The sequence below is a fragment of the Amblyomma mixtum genome, chromosome 2 (genome assembly GCF_055824585.1).
Source record: "Amblyomma mixtum isolate Tamu chromosome 2, ASM5582458v1, whole genome shotgun sequence".
Lineage (NCBI taxonomy): Eukaryota > Metazoa > Arthropoda > Arachnida > Ixodida > Ixodidae > Amblyomma > Amblyomma mixtum.
The window spans coordinates 105,290,998-105,311,731 of NC_143013.1; the positions used below are offsets into that span (position 1 = coordinate 105,290,998).

Below are 20,734 nucleotides of genomic sequence, written 5' to 3' on the forward strand. Positions count from 1 at the left end.
ACCGCTGGGAAACTGGACCAGGGAACAGTGCACACTGACCCGTTGGACTTAAGAGACACACCCTGATCCAACCCAGCGAAAGTGGTAGTTTTCTGTGTGTGTTTGTTTAGTGGACTCTCTAGCATGTATCTGTGAAGTGTGTGACGAAAGGCCGCGGCATGCTGGCCCATATGCTCCTGCAGCTTACTCGTGCCGATGTACTGAACTGCTATACTTGCCGAACCCTTTTTGTTGTTTGTTGCCTCGGCTTATCTCTTAATAGATTAGCCGAGTCTTGGGGGGAAGGTGTAGGGTTCGGCACGGTGCCGCCTCTTTTTGTACATGTGTTACGAACATTCCGCGAGAGGGCAGTGGCTTAGGCTGCGCGTCCCGTTTTGTTTCGTTTTGTTTTAGTGCGTGCCGTTGGAAGGGGAGGAGCGGCTCGAACGCCCATGCTCTTCGGTTGGTCTCCCCGTTCGTTCTTGCGTTTTCCCTTGCCACTCCAGATGGCGGGGCTCTCTGTCGACATCGACCTTGTGCTCCTGTCCCCCATCTTCCCGGAATCCTGTCTCCCGGGGGGAGAAGCCGCCGGCCATAAACAAGCGAGAACGGTCTCAGTTTCGTCGCGTTACGCGACGTGCGGTATACTAGGCCAGCTCGGTTAGAAACTGAAAGTGTCCGTTGGCCCCACACGTCTGGCGCGTATCCGGTCCACTTGGCGGAGGATTGCGCAACCACGTAGGGAGGAATTTCGGGGTGAGGGAAAAACCCTGACATCAGTTCTGAGCTTTCTTATTCGTTAAAACTGATGTCAGGCGGGAAGCTGTAGCACTGTTTATTTTTGCGTGTGGAAAGGGGCGCGGGTAAATCGTGGTGGACTCTCGAGGGGACCCGCGCCCGAGGGCTTTTGGCAGGAGCTACTCGTAGCTGTCAGGCGCTCGGTCGGGCCGAGCGCGGACCCGAACTTGGACCCGAACTAGCCGCTGGCTATGGGTCCAAAAAGTGTTTGTATTTCCTGTAAAAGAAATTCGAAAATAAATTGAAATGAGTAGCGGCCGTTGAGAGCTGGTGCAAGGCGCGCCAGTTCGACTGTTGGGACGTGGTGTCCCTCGCCTCTGTGCAGGCGGTCGGCTAGGCCGGCCGCGATAGTTTGGCCGTACTGAATCTTGTACCCATCTGTAAATAGCCTGTATAAAAGTTCATCGTTTCTCTCTGAATCGCTTCGCCTGGAAGTCACTTCATCGAGAAGCCCTTCAAGCGGTGCATCCAGTTGCTGGAAACCACCGGACCAACACCACCGGCACAACTTTACTGCATTTGAGTTAATATGAACAGAAGTAAGTATCCGCCATCAATTTGATAGATGTGAATTTAAGCAGCGAAGGAAAACGGCGCGCCTCATTTTCGCCTGCCTGACCCATAAATTCGCACTGTGACTCCGCAGCATAACGACTCACACAACAGTGTAAACAAGAAATATAAACATCGGTGTTGCAAAACATAATTCATATGCACCTCAGCGGTGTCACGGGAGGCGGTCTTGCGGAATGTTTTCGCTGCGCGAATGGAACTAGGACGGAGAAGGAACACTTACGACACGCACAAGCGCGGTACAAGCAGCGGTGTCCCTTGCGTACAGCAGAAACATTGCGACGAAATGAACAGGCTAGACCGGCAAGTTGTATTGAACCCCAGCTTGCGGGTAAACCTTTTCTCACATCTGAGCCACTACACTAACCAGTCACAAAGGCGGCTAGTTAAGAAATTTGACTGACTGACATGACTAACAGAGGGGTGAAATACCCATTTTAGGTTGACGTTGATAAAAGAAGACCTTCATAATGAGGTAAAGTAAAAACAGCGAAAAAGGATAAGCCTGTGCCTGTAATCGAAGCGGGCCATTTATTATTTTCTTGTAAGAGGATGAGGAGGCAATGTGGCAGGGGAAGGCATCGGATTGGCCGCTGCTCGCTCGAGGCACGAAAAGAAAAAGATTGCTGGCGGTTTAACACTGAAACCAGGAAATAATGTGCGAAAGCAGTTTTTTGCACGCGGACACTAAGGCTACGTACCTGAAAGCGCGTTTCCTTTCTTTTCGTGACTTGCAAACAGGTGGAAGCTAACTGAAGACGACGGTGTGCAATGCGCGCTGCGCGGGAGTGTGTTGCAGTTTAACACCACGAGGCGTGGCGGGCAGCGGCGATAGCATAGTGCTCTCGTGCAGAGGCCAGCGAAGTTGATCTGTTCGCGCCGCAGCGTGCTCGAAACCCAGTCATGACAATATTTATTTTATTTCTCCCGGTTGGTCAAGGTCACCCTCAATCAAAGTCTTCTTTATTTCTCGCTAATTTCAGCATCAGGTGACTTAACTTCAGAGGCTTCACCACAGGCCGGCATTTTCCTGGTTAGGAGGGTAGTAGTTCCTTCGCAACAAAAATTGAAGGCACAACCGTGATACACCGAGTCATGCTGCTACTCTAATGTACACATTAGCATTTGTTGCGATCGTGACTGGTGAGGGAATATCGCGCTTTTCTGTCTTTGAAGGAGGTCCCATTGATTCCGGTGACGATGACGGATCGGCATCATAATCACCATGAGCTCCCTTTGAACCTCGTCCAGGCGAACAAAGGAAACTTTATCAAGAAAAATTCGGAACAAATCACCAAAATGATCTAGAGCGTTATGAACAGAAAACACAATGAAAAAAAACCAGGGCATTAAGACTAGTCCAAGCCTTCGTTCTAACCAGAATCACGCATGTAAGACCGTATCTCAATCTCATACAGGGGGATCTGGAGAAGCTGGATACGAACACCAAGAAAGGCAGGAAACAAGACTTGGGATTCCCTATATGCAACATCTTCAGTGAGTCTCATGAGGCTCGGCATCCACAACAAGGCGGAGGAGTTAAGCGAGGCGCAAAAAAGTCAAGTGGTCAAGCCGACTCATTCAGTCCATTCTGGGCGCAGGTCATCCCGATAAAGTTTTCTTTTGGAAAAACTTTTGGCTGTCTTCCTCACTGCAGCTGAAAGGAAGCTTCTCGAGAGACTGGGAATACCGTTACCCGCGGGTACGATGGGGAGAGCAGATATAAAACCAAACATCGGAGAGAAGAGAAGCTAGAGGAAAATACACTAGGAAAAAATACATCCTTAGAAACAGTATGCACAGACACAGCCGGACCAGTTGACGGTATATCTGCTGCGGTAGCTACCGGTCCAGGAGAAAGATTTTTAGGCCGCGCGTCCATCAGAACAAGACAGGTTGCGACTGCCATGGAAGTAGCCATAGTCCTCGCCATGCACACCCAACCTCAGGCAGTCGTGATCTCGGACTCTCATGCAGAAACTACATCAGGAACCGGCTAGCTGACCAGGCCATTTGAATCTTCAGGGTTAGAAGCTTTAAACAGCACTCATAATCCATTCTCTTAATATTCCATAAGTCCATTCTGGGTGTAGGTCAGCCCAATAAACAGTTTTCTTTAAAAAAAACTTTTGGCTGCCTTTCTCGCTGCTTCCGCTGCCGTCACCACTAGGTGGCAGTATGGTGCCTAGGATCACAAGAGGGATCACAATTGGAACGCATTCAAAGAAAAGCAGTTGGGTTTATATTTGGAAAATATAGAAGACTAGATTCTCCTTCACTACTCATGCAAGAACATAAAATTCCAACATTAGCAATACGCCGGAAAATAAATCGACTTCTGCTTCTTCATAAATTTTTATCAATCCCGTTTAAGCTTCCAGAGTGCATTCAGAAAGCTACCACCAGGCGAACAAGGCACACTACACAATACACACTGGCTCCGATTTTTGCAAAAACAAATTCTTACCAGAACAGTTTTTTCCATAAAACAGTGAATGAATGGAACAAACTTCCACCGACAATTTTTGAATCGAATAACTCTCTATCAGAACTGGAATGTCTTTTTTTTCCCAAGTAAAGGCACCTTGATTGCACTGTATTCTTGATTTTTTCTTTTCTTGCCTGCCATGACTTATGTACCATGTCATTTTCTCACTCTTTCTATAGTAATGCCTCTTTACGTTGTACTTTTTGTATTTTGGACTCATGTCCTTTTTCTTGTATAGTTTTCTTCCAACTTTTATTGTGGACAAGTATTCATTTGTTGCCAGACTTACTAGTGCTGAATTTCTGGACTTTTTTTTTTGTTTGTGTAGCCTTTTTACTTTGCACTGTTTGTAAAATGCCCCTCCTGCTAGGGCCAAAGCATTGGCGTGCAGTATGGTTAAATAAATAATTAAAATGAAAAAAAAATGATTCAAACAGCACTCAATTTATGGACCAAGAGTGCATAAAAATTGAGCACTGCTGTTTTCTTCTTGCCCGATACGAAAGCGCAATGTTTATGTATTGTTGAGAAAAAGATATGAAGCGTGAACGAAACAACATTAATTTTTTTCTTTAATTTTAATGACAGCGAATTTTGGACCCTTCGGAGAAGTCAATTGAGGCAACATTTTTTTCATAAATATTTCTGCAAAAGTCTTTTGACACAACATTAAAGTTTCCTGAGAGGTGTCGGGAAGTGTCGAGCGCTAACTTTGGTGTGTTTGGCGTGGAACGATCCTTATATGAATAGTTTCCCAGAGACCCAACAACTAAAATAAGAATTTTAATGAAGTAGTCAAACTTCTAATTGCATTGCTTGCTTCTGTACCAGCTTGCTAGCGTGTTGGAAAGCTTATATTCCTATAACATGCACATGGAGGCCGTATTCTGGCAAATGGCTAAACTGTCAAGCCCTAGCAAACGCCGCATCTGAGAAATACTCCCGTATGGCCTTCTCATATGCCTCAAGTAGACGGTGCCAAGAAGCGCTCCATTCATCCGCGGAGTTGTTTTCTCATTTTTCATTCTGAAAAGGCGACCGTGAATCTCAATGACACAAAAGACTAAAACAGACAAAAATATGGTCAAATATTTTAGTAATAAAAAATGTGATACTGCACATGTATATATATGTGTATGTATCTGTTTTCTTCTCCCGAGACGTGCTCATCCCGGTACATTCGATGCCCTATCCGGTAAGTGTATATGTGCCGGTACGTGTGCACTGTTGCATAGTTCAAGAATAACAGTGCTCTTTTTATATGCGAAACAATTTTCTGACAACTTTTATATATATCGAACAAAGCTTATACAGATTTGCATATCACAGCATATTTGTACTATGTATGCTGTGCTTCTGTGTCTTGACATCTTTGTGGACATATCCACAGCGTAGCTGCCGCACTACATTTGGCAGCCCGCTGTCACGGCGAGCGTTTACGCGCTCTCTTCGCACTGGCTGAGCGCAGGGAAGTCGCAGCCGTTGGTCAGCTTGTTGAAGTGCAGTCCGGCAGGGCAGTCGAGCTTTATGCCGAAGCCTCCATTGCACACCGTGTACTTGGTGCAGTCGTCGGGGTCGGGCACGTACAGCGGATCCATGCCGTCGGTCTCCGGGCAGCTCTCCTCGGCTCGCGCGGCCGGCACACCATCTGCCCCGAACGATGCCGGCGGTGCACTTCCGAAGGCGACGTTTGCACCGGGGCTGGTCGGTGCGGCCGCTGACGTCACGGCTACAGCGCACGTCATGACGAAGACAGCCAACAAGAACTTCAGATAGGCCGTTGTGCGTTTCTTCGGAACTGTTTAATAAAAAAAGAAGAACTGAAGCATGCTTAGCACTCCGAATTATCTGACTTACCTAAAGTCACCCCACAACATCTTTTAAGTGCATGGATGGATTAATTTACGCTCTTTAGTAAACGTGCGTCCTCGTGAGATGGTTAAAACTGGTATCATAAACGTGTGAACTAAGCGAAGGAATTCAATGACTTCAAGAAATACGTGGACCTACATGAAACAGATCGGTAAGTGCTGTTTTTTTTTTCGTGGTGTAGGAAGAGAAACTTTGTACTTCATTTTGCAATCGCCAACAGCAGACATATTACTTATTGGTACAAGAAGCATCTCCCAGTGATCTCTAATTTTCCTCTCGCTAAGCCAACCGCGCCCACCTTATCGCAGTAGATTATCTTTCCTCGCGTTCGGTTGTGACACTCACCCGACTCCGGTTACCGTTTTCTTTCCCTTGGATTGAAATCCGTTATCCTAGGATATCAAATCCAAGGTTTCCACTGGGATATCATGAACTCTAGCCTGTTCTTTTATTCGTGTCGCTCCCGTTCTGTGCCCTAGGGTTAATTTTTTTTCTTTCCATTTCCTGTTCCGTTTTTCATAATTGGAAATCGTTCGTTAGCACCCAAGTTTCAGCCCTAAGTTTGAGTACACGAGAGGATGAAACAATTATCTATTTCTCTTCATCGGGGACATCGGTAAGGTATTGTTGTTAAGTTCTATAGGTGCCTGTAAAATGCACTCCAGCCCATAGTTATCCTGCTGGAGATGTCTTTCCAATGGTAGGGATATGCGGTTGCAACTTGGCTTAAATAAATGCACCCACTTAGTGTTTCCACTACATCACGACCCGGATTGTTGAAAATTATTTGTCTTCATGTTAATTTGCAAGCCTGCCGTTTCACTTTCTTAATAAGTACTTCAGTACGGGGTTGATGCAAACAACTAGGAGAATATTAAATTGTCCTTTATAAAATTTTATACCATTATTCTTACACTAAGCCAACCAACTGAATGCCTCCTGTAAACCTGCAGTGAACAACAGCAGAGAAATGGTACTCCCCCGTTGCCACTCTTTCCGAATGGCATGCCCAGTTGACTTTTTTCCAGCAAATATCCATTCCCTTCTCTCATGCTATGGTCTCACAGTGCTTGATTTAGTGCTGCAGTTTCAGCTGTATTAAATACTTTCTCGATATGTATGAAGGCTATATAATACATTTTTTTATATTTGGTGCATTCGTCTACAACCTGATCCCATTTTAGCCGTGCCGCGGTGGCTCAGTGGTTGCGGCGCTCGGCTGCTGACCCGAAAGACGCGGGTTCGATTCCAGCCGCGGTGGCTGAATTTCTATGAAGGCGAAATTCTAGAGGCCCGTGTACTGTGCGATGTCAGTCCACGTTAAAGAACCCCAGGTGGTCGAAATTTCCGGAGCCCTGCACTACAGCATCCCACATAGCCTGAGTTACTTTGGGACATTAAACCCCAATAAACCAAGTCAAACCTGATCCCATTTACATTACATTAAGCCGCCGCGGTGGCTCAGCGGTTATGGTGCTCGGCTGCTGACCCAAAAGACGCGGGTTCGATCCCGGCCGCGGCGGCTAGAATTTCTTTGGAGCAGAAATTCTAGAGGCCCGTGTACTGTGCGATGTCAGTGCACGTTAAAGAACCCCAGGTGGTCGAAATTTCCGGAGCCCTCCACTACGGCGTCTCTCATAGCCTTAGTCGCTTTGGGACGTTAAACCCCATAAACAAACAAACATTTACATTAATATAGTCAGATACATCTCAAGTCTGCACTGAAGCTCCGCTCACATTCAGCCTCTGCGCACAGGATTCCTCCACGACGAAAAAGTAGTCCGCTGCTTAAACGTTTCTTGTTACCTAAACAAGAAGCTTATCACAAGAAAAAAATTATGAGCTTCAGTATTTTGATGCCTGGATTGTTTGATATAGTGAAACATTAAAAGACTGATTTCGTTTACTGTTGTAACTTGCCAACGAAGTAATACAGGAGCCGCGGCCCAGTGTTCGCAACTGCTGTTTTTTTTTAAGTTATATCGTACTATACTGTCCAGTGTCGAACAACCTTGCCGAAAACCAGCCTGCTCCCTTCCTTGGTCATGACATGTTTACGCAAGAGGCGTACTGGCGCTAAAAAACGGGACAGGACTGGCGCCAGTCCTGTCCTTTTGTGTGTGTTGTCTCCGATTTTTAGCGCCAGTGCGCCTTTTGCTTAAACATGTCATGCTACAACCAACTAGCTCAAATCAAAGTATTGCTTGGTCACAACATTCCTGCGTTGTTCTGATGGTAACAAAAACAATTACCTCAGCAAAAATCTTGCAACCAGCAGACAGTAAGTTCACCAGTCTAACTGTTCAGACCTTTGACATCACTTTTAAATGAGTAGTATTGGTCAAATGTTTAGGGGATCCCCCAAGGTGGAGTAAATTTGTAATAAGGGAGTAATTACTCATTGGCATCCACCCAAGCGCAGCCATACGGCTACAAAGGAAAGCTATACAGCTTTCTCAGAAACTTCGTTGTCAAAGAAAAATTCGTCCTGGTCCGGGGTTCGAACCCGTGAAGTGGTACTCCGGTGAAGCGGTGGTCCCGGGTTCGAACCCCGGACCAGGACGAATTTTTCTTTGACAACGAAGTTTCTGAGAAAGCTGTATAGCTTTCCTTTGTAGCCGTATGGCTGCGCTTGGGTGGATTCCAATGAGTAATTACTCCCTTATTACAAATGAGTAGTATTACATCAGCAGCCATCCGTGCTTCTGGTGCTGTTCACATGACGAGACACCGTGCACGTAAGGTCACAAACCTTCCAAGCACAATTCATCCGTCGCCCTTCAGTAAACGTGCAACCATTTGGACCTTTCCTGACATCATGCTCCTGTGCATGGTTTCTAAAGCATTTTTTACTTTCACTTAATTACCAAGGGAAGTGTACTTGTTTGGTGGCACGGTTTCTAATGTTCGAAGATTATTTTCGCTGCAGCGCAAATCCGTATAGTTTTTCTCTTCTTCTTAACTATCGCTTTCAAAGTGCTGGAGACATTGCTGCCTTTGTCTCTTATTGTATGCACCTCGTGCATTTCGGGCCTGATTTCCTCTTGTTTTTTTTTCTCCTCTGCCTTCATCTGGGGCTGCATCTTAAAGGCGCCCTGCGACGTATATGAAGCATGAGGTCTTCTTTGTATGCAGAGTAAGGGACATTGGGAGTCCTGAACGCTCAATGAGATCACCGAAATCGTAATATTTGATATTTTAATCTTCGCCAGAAATGCTCGTTTCGAGCCGATGGTGTCGCAACGCAGCAGCCATTTACGGCTGCGGAAATGAGGTGGCATCCAGATTGGGCGCTGCCTTTCTCATTGGTTGGGCGTCCAGTTTGCATATTGTTCCTTTATACTTGCGAAATGGATCCAAAATATTATGTCTCTGAGTACTGAAAGCTTTTCGCATGCCACAAGAACTGGAAAGAAGCAGGGAAAGCGAATGAAAACTAACATGGAATAAAGCTAGGAAGACACTTTCCATTCCGCTTCAAACCTTCGTGGCGGCCAGCGCTGTTCAAGAAACGTTGGCTCGAACCACACCAAGATGGCAGCGAAAGAGAAGCCAGTCCACACCTTGCCTAAAATTGTGAAGAGAAAGGCCGGACAGGAGACGGGAGTCGTGTTTGGGGGGGGGAAGGGGGGTACGGCCGACAGCCTTCCAGTCCGACTAAAAAAGAAACATCCGGGAGCTTCCTTTGTTGTTGTCACCACTCCCTGACTACGGCCCTGTGTACATGGGGGGAAGACGCCGTCAAAATGCGCGGCTGTCTACAGCCCCGACAAAGCAACAATTGCATGCACGCTTCCGCTGCGTGTGCGCTAGGCGCGGTTCTGATTGGTAGCGCCCAATCTCGGTACTAGGTGAGTGAAATGGACGAGTGAAACGCGTTTTCGTCTCAGCTTTTCATTTCGAATTTTCAGAGTGGAATAACTTTCGTTTGCATGCTCCAATTTCAATAATTCTTCTTGCACTGATCTCTGGAACGCATGATGAATCTATTTAATGATATTAATCGGTACTGAAAAAATCATCGCGGTGCCCCTTTAAGGGTGCACTGAAGAGGAATCTGAAGTCGTCTTTTTACCGCCGGAACTCGACCTACACGTTCTGAGCGTTCTTGGAATCTTCGAATTTGCCCTGTGTGGTCGATTTCCCTGGTTTAAATTTGATTCGTTTCACTTTGAGCTTATTGCTGCAAGCCCGAATTAGATGGGCATTTAGGGACTCTTTATCAAGTGACAGCGAGATACATTCTGCCCTGATTTCATTCTCTTTTTAACACAGGGAAAAGCCCTTATCGTTGCAAAATGTCTGCTTGGTCGAGAAATGGAACACGTTCCATAGCGAAACTGCCCCTTAAATGTTGATATCGACTTTCTCACTTTATAACCATGGCCATGCTCCCACACAGCCACCAGTTTTGAGAACAGAGCATAAAAAGATTCGCCACCTGTTGTAGTATTTTCACTGGGTGTTTTTTCTAGCCAGTCTAACATGCAAGAGTCAGGGTTCGGGCTAGTGGGCAGTCAACATGAGGATCCATAGCGCACAAAATTGAAGGGACACAACACAAGTGCTAAACTTCCACTGAACGATTTTAATTTGGCGCGGACACCTTATAAAGATCACGTAAGGTACAGGTATAGATGACTAACAATGATTATCTTGTCAAGTTCATGACGTGTCAGGAATGAGAAAAAACACAATGCAAGCCACCAATCAGTGAGCACGTTTCACACTATCGCCCGCTGCCTTGAATCCAAGAAAGCTAAGTCCTTTTTTGATAATGACACCGAAGGATCACTAACACAATTTTCCAATCCCTCTTTTTTCATCGCCGCTGCTTCAATTATCTCCCTCGTTTTTTGATCACTATTTTTTTCCAACTACTTCTGAACACTCATCGAACTTACGCGTGCACTTGTGACCGCGGCAGTGACGAGCCAAATTACCTGGTCCCTCACCTCTAACGTTTCTGTAGTGCTCGCTGAGTCGCTTATTCAGGCACCGGCCTGTCTGTCCAGTATACAACTTGCCACATGAAAGTGGCCACCAGTAAACAACGTTATCGGTGCAATTTACAAAGGGGTTCTGGTGCCGTACAGAGCAGACGTTCCTCTCCTGCTCATCGGGACTTGTGTCCTTACACATGCGGGACAACTTCACGTGATGTGGTAGTATGGAATAAACTAATTTGCTATTTATGTAAAAGTGGCCTAGTTTCAATATTCCATCATGGAAATTGTAGTGTTCATGATCTATGAATTCATGTGGGATTGACAACAGGTGTGTCATGACGTGTAAATTGTCTGCAGTTATTTTGTAACCGTAATTATTCATAAATCGATCCAAATGTATGGAATACTGAATATTAGTATATAATGTGGACAGTATCGCAGACCCGTAACCTATTAGCATGTATCCGTCTCAAAGTTTCGTTATGTTTATTTGGGATTAGTCTAACTAGCCCATATCTTCAATTGGACGCGTGGCGTAGCGGTGAACTGTCGATTATGCTCTGGTTGTTAACGGGCATGGTTATGGAAGGTATGTGGTATCCATATCGTTGAAAAAGCATTTTTTCGTTTTCATATTTAAATGTCCATGTATAGAAATTGTACGCTTGCACAGCCGTGCTGAAGCTTATTTCATCTGCACGATTATAGAAATATTCTTCTAGTTTCTTGAGTAGTTCGCGTCTTCGTTTTAATGTCGCATGGAATTCTCTTGGTAAGATCGCGTTAAATATTTTAAGGTACTCGTCTCTTCTATCCGATATTGTTTTTGGAATTTGATTGTTCATGGCATCGGACCATTGTAGCCATTCTTTGTATTGTAAGCACGATATGCGACCTTCGTCTTCATCTGTACATATCCATCATCATCGCTCATCTTCTTTTTCGACGGGTTGGTCGCCATATTTGCGGGTGCCATTAAAGGTCGCTTCATCCTGCGCTCTGCCTCCCGTCTCACAAGTGGTGGAGGTGCGGGGTGTCGATCCCCGTACCTCTCGCACTGTTCCTTCCGGCTCTGCTTCAGAGATCGCCCATTTCTTCCTGAACGCTCTCCTTTTGCGCCATGGAGCTCCTCGTGTCCTTATTAGTGACCGCGGCAAGTCCTTCCTCTCCAGCATCCTTGCCGAAGTTCTTCACGCCTCCAGAACCGTGCACAAAACCTCTTCAGCTTATCACCCTCAGACCAATGGGCTCACAGAGCGCTTTCATCGCACGCTGTCCGATATGCTAGCCACGTACATCCAGCCCGACCACACCAACTGGGACACCATGCTTCCCTTCGTTACCTTTGCATACAATACTGCCGTGCAAAGAACCACCAGCTTCTCCCCGTTCTTCCTTGTGTATGGACGTCAACCGACATTCACCCTCGAAGCGTCTTTCTTCTCCGCCCCCTCAACCTCTTCCAGACTCTCTCACGAACAGTTTACTTCTCGTCTTACCTACTGCCGTACCATTGCCCGCCTGAATACCGACGCCTCCCAAGCCTCCCGGAAAAACACCTATGATTTCTCCCACCGTGCCATATTTTTTCACCCTGGTGATGAGGTACTGCTGTGGACCCCAGTGCATACCCCGGGATTGTGTGAAAAATTCTTGAGCCGTTATATTGGTCCGTATACTGTACTCGAACAAACGTCCCCGGTGAACTATCGCGTTGCCCCTGTTCATCCTGTTAATGATCGTCGTTGCCGAGGTGCCGAGATTGTTCATGTTTCCCGCCTAAAGCCCTTCGCCCGTCGCCCTCCTGTGCTATATAACCTGCGCCCGGGCCGGTGGCTTTCGTACGCGAGGGGACATAGTGTAAGCACGATATGCGACCTTCGTTTTCATCTGTACATATCCATCATCATCGCTCATCTTCTTTTTCGACGGGTTGGTCGCCATATTTGGGGGTGCCATTAAAGGTCGCTCCATCCTGCGCTCTGCCTCCCGTCTCACAGTATTCGTAATTTACAGTTTCATTACCACCTCCAAAAATATCATCGTGCAATAGTGGCATTAGAAGTACAAACAATAATTGTCTATTGTATGTAAACTTTAAAGTCTTAATAAGGTATACATCTTTAATTGATTCAAATATATGCTTAAAATCATCCCGTCCTGTCCTGTCATTTTATCCTCAGCAACAATGTCTGCCTCCTGAACACGGGCAAACAAACTTACTGCTCTACAAGCAGTGGAAAAATGAGCTGCCTAGATTTATCTTTTTGTTCACCAAGTGTTTTTACAGATTTTAAATGGGATGTTCTTGACAACCCTTACGGGAGCGATCATCTTCCAGTCGTTATCAGTCTAACATCATCACCATCAATCACATTAACCAAACCACGGCGTTGGAAGTTGGTCATGGCCGACTGGGCGCTCTTCAAAAAAAATGCCGCTTTGGAAGAAATTTTTTCAGACGGCCTTGATGTTGATGACATAAATGCGAATTTCACAACATGTATCATTACCGCTGCTGACCTAGCCATTCCGCAGACCTCTGGAGTTGTGCGAAAAAACCGAAAGGTCTGGTATACATGGGAATGTAGGGAAGCAAAGAAGAGGCAAAACAAAGCCTGGGGAATTTTCCGTCGATACCCCACACAGGAAAACCTAATAAATTTTAAAAAGGCAAGGGTTTTAAAATTTCAAATTTTAAAAAGGCAAAAAGGCAAGCTCGTTATATCCGGCGCAATGCTGAGAAAACTTCATGGCAATGTTATGTATCTTCTATAAATAGTTCCACTGCTTCAACAAACATGTGGCAGCAAGTTTGCAAACTTGATGGCAACTTCTCTCCTTTTGCAGTTCCTTTTGCTGAACCCCCCTGATGCACAAACAAGTATTCACGAACAGGCCGACATACTTGGGAGCACTTCTCCCATGTTTCCAGTTCATTACACTATACTGACTCTTTCTTAAAGCACAAAAACACAGCAGAGAAACAAAGACTTCCAACTAGTGGCTACACCAACGAACCCTACAATAGTTTGATTACACTTCATGAACTTCGCAGAGTACTAGCTAGTGGCAAACAGACTGCACCAGGGCCCGACCAGGTACATTATCAAATGCTAGCCCATTTTTCTGAACCTTCGGTAAAAGCACTGTTGAAATTTTTCAACCAAATCTGGGTGTCGGGGAAAATGCCTGAGGCTTGGAAAAAGGCAGTAATAGTACCATTTCTGAAACCAGGGAAACTCCCAACCTCTCCTACTAGTTACAGGCCAATAGCCCTTAGAAGCTGTCTTGCCAAATCCTTCGAAACCACAGTAAACATTAGGTTAATGTTTATTCTAGAATCTCGCAAACTGCTTGACCTCCACCAGTGCGGTTTCAGAAAAGCTTGTTCGACATTGGATCAACTTGTCCGACTCGAAAACACTGTTCGAGAAGCGTTCATACATACACAACACTGTCTGGCTGTTTTCGTTGATATGGAAAAAGCCTATGGATACCACCTGGAGGTTTGGGATTCTCCGCGACTTGGGAGATCTGGGAATCCGCGGTAGAATGTTAAGTTGCCTGAACGATTTTTTGTCAAACCGTACATTTCAAGTCCGTCTCGGTTCAACCCTCTCGAGGAGCTTCACTCAAGAGAACGGTGTACCTCAGGGATGCATTTTAAGCACTACACTTTTCATCGTAAAAATGAATTCCATAGCCAAAGCAATCCCAAAGTCAATTATGTACTCAGTTTACGTCGATGACCTCCAGATTGCATGCACATCGTCCAGCTTATCAACCTGTGAAAGACAGGTACAACTAACATTAAACAGACTTGGTAACTGTGCACACAAAAATGGATTTCGGTTCTCCCCACAAAAAACAGTTGCCGTTCTTTTCTCTCTACGGAGAGGCCTGCATCCAGATCCCACCCTGCATTTAAATCAAACCGTTCTGCCAATAAAACAAGAACACAAATTTTTAGTTGCAACATTCGACAAAAAGCTCACATTCCTCCTGCACATAAATAATTTGAAAGTAAAAGCCTCTCGAGCTCTAAACATACTTAAAGTGCTCTCACGCAGACACTGGGGGCTCTGATAGGACGTCTTCTCCATATCTATCGTGCAGTAGTGCGCTCCTGTCTTGATTACGGGCGTGTGGTGTATGGTTCAGCGAGACCATTATACCTGAAAAGACTAGATCCTGTACATAACCTAGGTTTGCGTCTTTCGACGGGAGCATACAGGACGTCACCTGTGACTAGTCTATACGCAGAAACAAATGAACCTTCACTAACTTAAGAAGAACCACCCTTAAAAGTTCATACATTCTGAAAATTCGTTCGTTACCGAAACACATCTGTTACCCAATAGTTACAAAATGTCCCTCTCGAACACTGTTTAACAACAAACCCCAAGCCATCAGACCACTCATAATCCGCTTTGAAGAGCAGTGCCAGGAAATTAACATAATAAATGCACTACCTGATATTGCAGAGAGACCTGACCCATTGCCACCTTGGTACAACTTCCCTACTGTATGTGATCTCACACTAACACACATTCGTAAAAAACATACACCTAGAGAACAGATTACACAGGAGTTCTTAGCACTGAACGAGAAATACAGTGATCATACAGCATTCTATACAGATGGTTCCAAAACAACGCTTTATGTGGGTTGCGCCGTAGTGGAGGGCTCCGGAAATTTCGACCACCTGGGGTTCTTTAACGTGCACTGACATCGCACAGTACACGGGCCTCTATAGAATGTCGCCTCCATCGAAATTTCAACCGCCGCGGCCGGGATCGAACCGGCGTCTTTCGGGCCAGCAGCCGAGCGTCGTAACCCCTGAGCCACCACGGCGGGTCACACGTGTTTATAGTCTTGTGAAGAAATCTTCTGTGCAACCCGACAATCCTTATGTACAGTTTCGTTCCCAGTTGTGCTCAGATGCATCCCATGCAATGACGACGTTCAAATATGTCCTCAATTCAGAGTCGCTTCTATAGTTCTTTTCCATGTTGGCGTGTGGTTGAAAATCGAGTTTCTCGTGACAACCTGGCTGCAGTGAAATCTGTTATTGGGATGGTAAGATTATCTTAAACTACAGAACCCTCTGTCCTGCAGCGGGTGACATGTTTATCTCCAAATTATTCCTGTACTGTACCATGAATACCAAAACACACAAGAAAAAAGATGCTATGCAGGCTAAAATAACACTGATATAACAATTAAGATCGCCTCATGAAAGAGTAAAACTGTGCATTAGAACAACTGTGCAGCGCGTAATTAAAGGACATGGTTGGAAATATACGGCGTCGGAGCTACATTTATTTTTGTAAATGGTAGGCACAGCTGCAGCAAAGCCTCGCAATGTGTGGAGCGATGCGTTCAATCACCGTCTACGAGCGGCCTGTGTTCGATGCTCACGCTTTCCAGCGCGAAGGATGGTGCTGCGTTGATGGTAGTTGCTGAAACAGCATGCTGCCAAAATGCGAACTGATCATAGAGTACATGTCAACCGAAAAAGCTCACGCGTCTTACGACTGGATATATGTGTAAAAAAAAGCCATGGAGAACATCAAGAGTACAGACACAAACGAGTCACAAAAAATCTCTGCCTCTCCCGTAACCGAAAGTAGAGTAAGCATGAAATGTTTACGGGCCTAATGTCATCTCGGTGGACACCCGAACCGCACCGTAATGGAAGGGAGGAACGCCACCACCCGTTCGGCGCGATGCCTTGCCCTTTGAACGCAGCGCATCTCCCCCGGGCCCCTGTGCGCCTGCGCGGCTTTGCTTCGATGCGCGAAGCCCCTAAGAGATCACGTATGACAACTAAGTGTATCTTTGCATTTATGTGCTTTTTGCACGCGTTATTAGAAATCGGAAATTATAAGTCCGTGCATTATCAAACGCACAGCTCGACTGATATCTTGATAAACATTGAGAAGGCAGTGGCAGCAGTTATTTTTTGACTCCTTTGGAGACCAACCGGCGCTTGCATGCCGGTCGCGTAGGAGGGCTTAGAGAGTCTCGTTAAGTCTCGTACGGTGCCCGGATGTTCTCGTTTCAGAGCCCGGATGACTGGAATTCAGTGCCCGGATGAGTGGATTTCAGTGCCCGAATGATGGCTCTCGGTCTCGGCGTGACGTCACCACACTGCCGACAACGGGAGCTAAAAGCATTTCATGCTTAATAATTGGTATGCACGCTAAAATAATAGTGATATAACAACTAAGTAATCCAGCTGAAATCCCCAGAATCAGGGCCAATACAGCTGCGTTGTCCGCAGCACAAAGACCTCCGTTATCGATATATTGAAACCTTATGCCCGGGCTCTCCTGCTTTCATCCTTCCATTTGATTCCGGCAGAACTAGATTTTCTCTTTATGACATTTTTCTTCATAACTTCCCCATTCATATATCTTTAGAATGGTCGCGCATGAGTACAGGGAGTGATCAGTAAAGTAAAGGCAGTAAAAAAAAATAGGAGCAATAGAACGTCAGCACAAAAAGTGATTAATAGTTGTAGGCAATTACGTTCAATTTTTTTTCAATTGTCACAGTGACTACAGGAAGTGACTCCACTCATTCAATTTCCGCGCTAAGGTTTGACGAAATAAGCCGTCAGTATTGTGGTTTGGAATGTGTAACTCCTTAATATACTATGGCTTGGATGTCAAGAAGTTTACCTTAAACATGTAACCCACTCGAGGACAGAGCGTTCCGTAGTTGGCCTTCAATTAATCGTGTACTGTACCAGCTGCGGACAGCTTAGGCCGGAAAAATTTTAATCTCGTCCGCCCAACTCACTTCCTGCCATCCCCGGCTACGCTTGCCTGCTCTTGGGATCCACTCTGTTACCCTACATGATCATGTTATCTTATCTACTTATTGCACGTACCCATTTATTAGGGTTGATTTCAGCTAAGATATAATTAGACGAATAGGTATGGTGATTAAATACTCTTGCGCAAGATGCCAGCCATTCTACGCAACTGTTTTGATTACGAAAGGCGCCAGCAATGCTGAGAGCTATGCTCCTCAAAAACAGTGACGTGCAAGTCGCGCTACAAAAAAGGGACAAAAGATAAAGCTGCGGGAACACGTTTCGGCCTAGTAACATCACTGGTTGATCATAGGCTATCAGAGGCGGCGTAGTACAGAGCTAATAATTAATTTCAGTTCTCTGGGGTTCTTGAAAGAAAACGGGCATGGGAGCACCACGGCTGGTCATGATAACTTGCCGCTTTTGTAATCAAGGGCTAATGGTTATAAACCTGGAAAGAAATTGCAGCGCAATGCAAACTGATCTCCCCGGTTAACAAAGGAGGAATTTGTCCAAGAATTATGGACAAAAGCATTTTTGAGCGGGACAATGTTTATCAACACATTTTTTATATTCATTTTATATTTTTTTATTTCAAGATTTCACTGTGACAATCAATATATCCACAGATCTACCATCGATAGGCTGGGATATTTTTGCTATTAACGGTTTGGCGATCATCAAAAGCTTTCCCTGTTGCTCTTCTATGGCAGTCTCAACTACTCAGTGCAAGCGGTGGAAACATTGTAAAAGAGAAACATAACTTCAGACTGCACTGTTATCTTCAGTATTTCTGAGCCAATACCTTACAGTTTTCCAATACTCAAAATTGTTGTCCAAGATCGCTGGACGTGAATATCACGAGCATTGCGGTCTACTGCGACAAAACAATGGCTGCGATAAACCAGCGAACAATTGACTGAAGGTGTGTCAGCAGAAGTAAAGATTCTCACAAGAGCTCGAAGCAGCCGGCATCAGCAGAGCCAGAAAGACGATGACGGCAGTCATGGCAGCTGGTGACGAGCAGAGGAGACCTCTCCGCGTAGTAGGAAATAGGACGGTCTAGTGCTGTCTTCAGTCCGCCACGCGTTGCTTAAATACCCAGTTTTGGAGCTTTTTATATATTTTTTGCTTACTTTTAACATGCAGCCCTGCAAGCGAAAGAACAAAGGGCGACTAGTCAAGGAGAAAGGGCTGTACTCGGCCAGGCTTTCAAGCAGCGTATCCTGGATATTGTTAACCAGAACCCTGTGGATGAAAAAAATGAGTGCTTCGATTTTTTCTCTCTCACAACGCAAGCGACTACAGGAGGTATCAGATGTTGCATTGTTGTTTTTTAATGAAGTTTGGAAGAAAAAATTTCCACCTGTACTAACAACAAGCGTTATCGTGTATGCTCCAATTCTCAACATCTGCATGTCGCGCGAGAGAGAAATATTGCGCCAGCGTTATGCACTTGCTGGCATATTTTTTATTTCTCTCTCGAATATCGTGTGTTCCTCCTATTCGCTTTTGCGCGGAGAGAGAGTTGAATATTGACGTCAATCTTATCATTCCCTTCTTGCAGCAATGATATGCACATGGCGATGAGCCGGGTAGCAGTGAGGATGAATTATGACCCACACGAGCGCCGAATTGCCGCGCGTGGGCGAGTTGTCGTTCTCCAGAACACAGCGAATACGCAGCTAGTGTTTGAGCGACGGCTACGCGCATGGAAAAATCTGCACTGAGCTAGCTTGCATACCACGACAGTGAGCCGGAAATGAGGTTCCACGCGCGCAAAAGCCGCCCACCTTACAGCTGTTACTGGCGACCATGGAAGGTAGTAGGGAGTTTTAGTATTGCGGGCTTTGCGTAATTGCGTGCATAGCGGAATAGCGGGTCCAGAGTGCGCATGCGCAGAACGCTAACGGGGAAATAACGTTAGCGTACGCACGCAATTTTCAGAATTTAGCGTTGCGGCTTTTGCGCCCTTAGCGTGGAAACATGGCGGCGTCCTTTCAAGCGAGAGCCGCCCGCTTCAGCCGATTCAGCAGCTCTTGCGATTCCGGTCGGCATGTTTACCGGCAACTACTGGTGTTGTTGGTTTTCGCTATGACTTACCTTGCTTCGACGATAAAGTTTAAGCTGCAATTCAGCCCAGTTTTTGAGATACGCTCTCGATTCTGGAGCGCGCAAGCCTAATGGAAACTCAAGCTGCACTGCTACCGTCTGCAACGGCCCGAAACGCAGCAGAAACCTAGCAAGAACGTCTGGAACGAGACAAAAATAGATTTGGAGGTTTTTCGCGATGTTTTATGGACTTAAATTATGTAAAAAGAGTTTATATTTAATTTACATAAGTTTTAACATTAGACGTCATGTGATGGCAAATATTCTTGCTCCAACGGCTTGTAGTTAACAGCGCCATTACTAGATGGCGCCACTGTTTTACGTTTTTATTTCATTTTATTGTAATTTCGGGGTCATTTTGCGGACGAAAATGAACACTGCACTAATAATTCGTATAAAAAACTCCGAAATATTATAATTTGGCAAGTTAGCGGCCGTGTCGAACATTTTAGAAGGACCATTCGCATCCATGTCAAGCAGATGGCGTTTAACGTTTTCAAAACGCTATACTAAAACTGTCTGTGGGGATAAGTTGCTTGCGGCACACTAACGTAATTTCCCTTAGGTCCGCTATCACGCTAACGCTATACTAAAACTCTCTAGTATTTATTTTTTCTTGAGTTTATCGTTTCGCCCGGCTGCCTTAATAACAAGCCTTCCTGGCTGTGCTATGTTGCAGAATGATTCATGTGGCCTATAATATTCAGAAGTTAGTTAGTTAGTTAGTTAGTTATATGGGGTTTTATGGCGCATAAGCAACTATGGCTATCATGCGCCAAACACAAGGTTTGAGATATGTCAAGTGTACAGAGGTTACATTATAATAGATTTAAAACATTGGCTTTTTTAGAAACTTACAAACAAGTGAAAACTCGACAAGTGTTTGCTCGCCTAAAGGCAATGCGGGATGAAATGGAATGTGTTCATTGTAAAATACCGTAAAAATTTTTTTTCTAAGTTCTTCGAGATGCGAACAAGAAATTAAAATGTGATTTACTGTGAGTTCCTCACCACACATTTCACACAGAGGTTTGTCTTTTTTTGTTAATAAGAAGTTATGGGTGATGTGTGTGTGACCTATGCATAAAAGACATAAAATTACTTCGATAAAACGTTCTTTATGGCGGCATGATTTCC

General features: G+C 45.3%; 1 protein-coding gene across 1 annotated transcript; it reads right to left on the bottom strand.

Annotated features, from left to right (window-relative positions):
* Positions 1-4,917: 4,917 nt before the first annotated feature.
* On the bottom strand, positions 4,918-20,076 carry LOC149360419 (uncharacterized). Its single transcript, XM_089572306.1, has 2 exons — positions 18,439-20,076; positions 4,918-5,636 (listed from the first exon to the last, which is right to left on the bottom strand). The coding sequence occupies exons 1-2, from the start codon at positions 18,491-18,493 to the stop codon at positions 5,275-5,277; spliced, it is 417 nt and encodes a 138-aa protein (XP_089428432.1). The 5' UTR covers positions 18,494-20,076; the 3' UTR covers positions 4,918-5,274.
* Positions 20,077-20,734: the final 658 nt, after the last annotated feature.